The sequence below is a fragment of the Stenella coeruleoalba genome (assembly GCF_951394435.1).
Source record: "Stenella coeruleoalba genome assembly, chromosome: 17".
NCBI classification, from domain to species: Eukaryota; Metazoa; Chordata; class Mammalia; order Artiodactyla; family Delphinidae; genus Stenella; species Stenella coeruleoalba.
In genome coordinates, this window is record NC_137163.1 from 1,547,871 (window position 1) to 1,552,947 (window position 5,077).

Sequence of the window (5,077 nt, forward strand, 5' to 3'; positions counted from 1 at the left end):
TTATATCCTTATATCTTCTTTGGTGAGGTGTATGTTCAAATTTTATGCCTAAGTTTTAAGTCGCTTTATTTGTTTGGCTATAATCTCTACGTGAGCCCTAATCAGTTATGTGATTTGAAAGTATTTTCTCCCAATTAGTGGCTTGTCTTTTTATTCTCTCACTGTCTCCTCTGAAGAGCAGAAGTTCTTAATTTTGAGGAAGTTCAATTCATCTATTTTGGTTTTTGGTATCGTACAGTTGACCCTCTGCATCCATGGGTTCCACATCTGCAGATTCAACCAAACTCAGATAGAAAATATTTGGGGAAAAAAATTCCATAAAGTTCCAATAAGCAAAACTTGAATTCGCCAGGCTGGCAACTATTTCTATAGCATTTACACAGCATTAGGTTACTTATTACTTATAAGTAATCTAGAGACGATGTCCAGTGTATGAGAGGATGTTCATAAGTTGTGTGCAAATCCTGCACCATTTTATACACTAAGGGACCTGAGCATCTGCGGGGGTCCTAGAACCAATCTCCCACGGATACCAAGGGATGAATCTATCTAGGAAATCTTTGCTGAACCCAAGACGAGAGATTTTCTCTATATTTTCTAAATTATGTTTTCTTCTACAAGTTTTGTAGTTTTAGGTTTAACACTTAGGTCCGTGATCTGTTTTTTTTTTTTTTTTGCGGTACGCGGGCCTCTCACTGCTGTGGCCTCTCCCGCTGCGGAGCACAGGCTCCGGACGCGCAGGCTCAGCGGCCATGGCTCACAGGCCCAGCCGCTCCGCGGCATGTGGGATCTTCCCGGACCGGGGCTCAAACCCGCGTCCCCTGCATCGGCAGGCGGACTCCCAACCACTGCGCCACCAGGGAAGCCCCCGTGATCTGTTTTGAATTAGTTTTTATATGGTATATGGTATGGGTTGAGGATGAATTTTTTGCCCGTGGATACCTAGTTGTTCCAGAAGCCCACTTCTCTATTGAATTAACTCTGCACCTGTGTCAAAAATCAATTGACCACATCTGGTTCTGTTTCTGACCTCTTTATTCCGTTCCACTGATCTAGAACTGTCTTTATGCCAACACCACATTGTCTGCTCATGGCAGCTTTATGATAAGTCTTGGAAGTTGAGCGCTATGAGTCCTTCAACTTTGTTCATCTTTTTCAAAGCCCCTTCTGCTATTGTAGGTTCCTTGCGTTTCCATATGAATGAGAATCAGCAGACTGGCCGCTACTGAACAGCATGCTGGAATTCTGTTTCATCTCTAGATCAGTTTGGGGATAACTGACATCTCAACATTGTTTTACCTTGTGCTCTGTGACCTCTATCCACCTCTCCAGTTACTCAGGCTTCTTTAATTCCTCCAGACCATGCTTCTCATTTCTTGCATATCTTTTGTCAGATCTTTCCAACGTATTTCATGCTTTTTAGACTTTGCTGATGATATTTAAAGTTTTTATTTTCCATAAAAATTAAAAAAAGAAGAAATATTTTAATTTCCAGTTGTGCCCTGTTGGTATATACAAATGCAATTGATTTTTGTATATTGATCTTGTACCTTCCTGCAACCTTGCTCAACTCACTTATTAGCTTTTTGGATTTCCTGTAGATTCCATAGGATTTGATGCATGACTTCTGTGCATAAAGGCAGTTTTATTTAATAAAGTCTTCCTCTCCAATCTCAGTGCCTTTTCTGTCTCATTCTTAACTTCCTGCACACGCTAGAACCTCGAGCACAGTGCTGGCCAGCCGTGGTGAGAGCAGACCTCCCATCTTGCTCCTGATCCCATGGAGAAGGCACCTGTCTTTCCGCTCAAGCATCTGCTAGTTGCGGTTTGTGGTGGGTTTTTAGAAGCTCCTCGTCAGGTTGAAAAACTTCCCTTCTGTTCTTAATTTGCGGAGAGCGTTTATGAGGGTGGAGGTTGGACTTTGTCAAATGCTTTTGCTGTATCTACTGTGATGATCGATTTTGATATGTTGTACTTTCCTTTTCACTTAGTTCAAAATACTTTCTAAATTCAGTTTAGATTTTTAAAAATTTGTTCTATGACTTATTTAGAAGTACGTTAATTAGGTTCTAGTTTAATTCCTTTTTTTGTCAAAGAAAACACTTTATACAAGTGTGAATCTTTTAAAATGTATTAGCCCAGACTACAGCCTGTGTCGGTAAACATGCTGGGCAGGCTGACAAAGGCGGTGCCTCCCACTCTCCCTGAGGCGAGCCCACGAGAACGCCAGCCAGGTGAAGGCGGGGGTAGCGCTGTTTAAATCTTCTGTGTACTCACCAGTTTTGTCTCTTCTATCGGTGACTGAAAGGGGTGTGGAAATCCCAGTACAACTGTAGATTGTCTCTTTCCTGTAGCGGCATCAGGTTTGCTCCATTTACTTTGAAGCTCTGTTCCACAGGTGTCTTAGGACACCTGTCCTCTTGGAGTAGGGACCCCAGAACCACCATCCTCACTACGGGTCTGTTCTTTGCTCTGGAGTCGACTTTGTCTAGTGTTAGTAGCTTCTGATGGTGTCAGCATCACAGGCCTTTTTCCTTTTAACCTATCTGTGTCTTAGAGTGGGTTTTTTTTCATGGGAAGCATAGAGTTGGGTCTTTGCTCTTCGGATGAACTGCCCGTACGGGGAGGGGAAAGAGGGTCCTCCTGTGATCAGGAGGCGCTGGAGAGGAGGTGGCCCTCCCCTGAGGAGCACTGCCTCCCAGGGACAGAGGTGTGAGCCCCACAGCACCCTGGCAGCATGGACTCAGCGGGAGAGGCTGAGGGCTTTGCAGAGCGAAGACCAGTCAGGTTGTTCCCAACTCAGCAAGGAGGGAGAGGCCAGGCTTGGGAATGGGGCCTGTCTTAGCCAGCTTGGGTTGCCGTAATGAACCACCACAGATATTGCCACTGAGATCCAGACCTCGGCAGGGCTGGTTCGCCTGAGGCCTCTCTCTTTGGCGTGTAGACAGCCATCTCCTCCCTGTGTCCTCACGTGGTCATCTCTCTGTGCGTGTCTGTGCCCTGATCTCCTCTTCTTATAAGGGCACTAGTCATACTGGATTAGGGCCGCTCTCATGACCTTGCTTTAACTTAATCACCTATTTAAAGACCTTTTCTCCAAATACATTCATATCCCGAAGTACCGGGGGTTAGGACTTCAACACAGGGGTCTTGGCGACACAATTCTGCCCATCACGGAGATGCAGGGACTCTCTAAAGGGGTCGTGAGTCCAGGGCCCGTGGCTGTTGGGGACTGGTGAGTGAAGGGCCAGCACTCTTTCCTTGGGCGCCCGTCCCCTGGACCTTGAGAGAGGCCGTCGGGGTTGGGAAGGAAGTCTCCGTGGCCAGGGCGCCACTAGCCTCTCTGGAATCTTCCTGTGAATCGGAACAGGATACCCACGGGGCTTGGGGAGTGCAGACTGTCATCGGGGCACCGCTTCCACCCTCGCGAGCACAGCTGCGAGTGGGGTGCTTGCTGGGCCCAGGGCCTCAGGCAGGGCCAGGGGGCACGTGGGCCCCCGCCCGATGCCGACCCCATCTCTCCTCCCCCCCGGGTGGAAAGCAACTGCAGCAGCTACCACCAGTTTCTCATGCAGGCACTGGTGCCCCTGGACAGCCCCGACAGGCGCCTGAAGCTCACGGCCATGCAGCTCATCGGTAGGTGCCGGCCGTCACCCCGCCTACGTGGCAGCCACACTTCTGGGCGCTGGGGTCCACTCCAGCGGGCAGTCCCGTCAGCCAAACACCAGCCTCCTGTCCGTGCCCGGCTCGCCTGCAGGGGCACCACACCTCCACCCTCCCTCCCCGCAGGGGGAATCCTGCAGGACTGCTTCACCGATCTCTGCTTCTGCCTGAAGAAGGGTGACGTGAAGACCCTCAAGAAACGTAAGCACGGGGCCACCCTGAGCCGGGCTGGGACCCCACACAGGGCCTCTCGTCTGACGCTGGGGGGCCTCTGCTGGCTTGTGTCCAGCCTCAGCCTCTCCCGCGGGCAGGCCAGCATCTTGTCCTTGAGAACTGCTTCCGGGACAGGCCGTGACCATCCCCCGACACACACACCCCACGTGGGCCCGGGGACAGGCCGGGACTCCCCCATGGACCCCTGAGACGGAGCCCCCTGGAAGGGCAGTGTCTGCACAGACCGAGGTTTCCCATCCCTCCATCCGTGCCTGCCCTCGGCACCACAGCAGGCCGCGCTGCGGCGGGAGTGGCCGTGCAGTTGGGCACTTGGGTCTCCACTGCAGACTTTGAGATGCTCGAGCAGGACCCAGGCTCCGTGAGCCGTAAATTCTATAAGAGCTTCTTCGAAGACATCGTTGAACCGTCCCAGCATGTGCTGATCTTCTGAGTCCGTGGCTGCTGATGGCTGCGGTTGATTGCGTTGTGTTTTTTGGTTCGGTATTAAATGTGACAAATTCCCTCCGGCCTCCCCAGGCTCTTCCCCCGCGCCCTCCTGCTGCCCCTTCCTCAGCCAGGCCCTGGCGGCCTCCCCTCCAGACCCAGACACTAACTGGCCCTGGGGCCCAAAGGGTCTTGCGACACAGGGTCCTCAGCAGCTCGGCTGGGTGTTTCCTTTGGTCGCATGAGCCAGGGTCCCACCCGCGGGCACTGGGCCCAGAGCCTTGGGGGTCATCGTTGGCACCCATTCCCTGCCCCTCCCCGGCCTTTCCAGATCCAGGGATGCTTTCTCCCAACTGCTAGAATCTTCCCACATGCTTCACGTTGGTCCAGGGCCACGAGCCTCCTGCCCGGCGCCCATGCATTTCTAAATGCATGTCCCACCCCACGCCTGTCCTGCCCTCAGGGTCCTGTTTGACTCTGGAGCGTGGCCCTGGGACCCTTGGCGATCTGGTGCCCGCCTTCCACTGCCTTCTGGCCTGAGGTCTTCTCCCTGCCTCCCCAGTGCCCAGTGGGCAGTGCTTGGCCCTTTCCAGAGCGGTCCTGCTGCCCGACCTAGGCTCCACCACTTCCAGTTCGGGGTCTTCCCTCCTGCCCCAGGCCCAGGTGGGGTGCCCTCGAGCAGTGCCCCACGGCCCCTGCGCTCCCCGAGGCTGGTCTGGGAATGGCATCTACAGCTGCTCCGAAAGCTCCTGGCCCG

The 5,077-nt window shown here is 52.6% G+C and overlaps 1 protein-coding gene across 1 annotated transcript; it reads left to right on the forward strand.

The window, feature by feature from the left end:
* The first annotated feature begins 3,320 nt into the window (after positions 1-3,320).
* On the forward strand, positions 3,321-4,423 carry LOC307175775 (uncharacterized protein). The gene is made up of 2 exons (XM_079901258.1): positions 3,321-3,636; positions 3,790-4,423. Exons 1-2 carry the CDS (start codon positions 3,570-3,572, stop codon positions 4,083-4,085), a joined length of 363 nt encoding a protein of 120 aa, XP_079757384.1. The 5' UTR covers positions 3,321-3,569; the 3' UTR covers positions 4,086-4,423.
* The last annotated feature ends 654 nt before the right edge of the window (positions 4,424-5,077 follow it).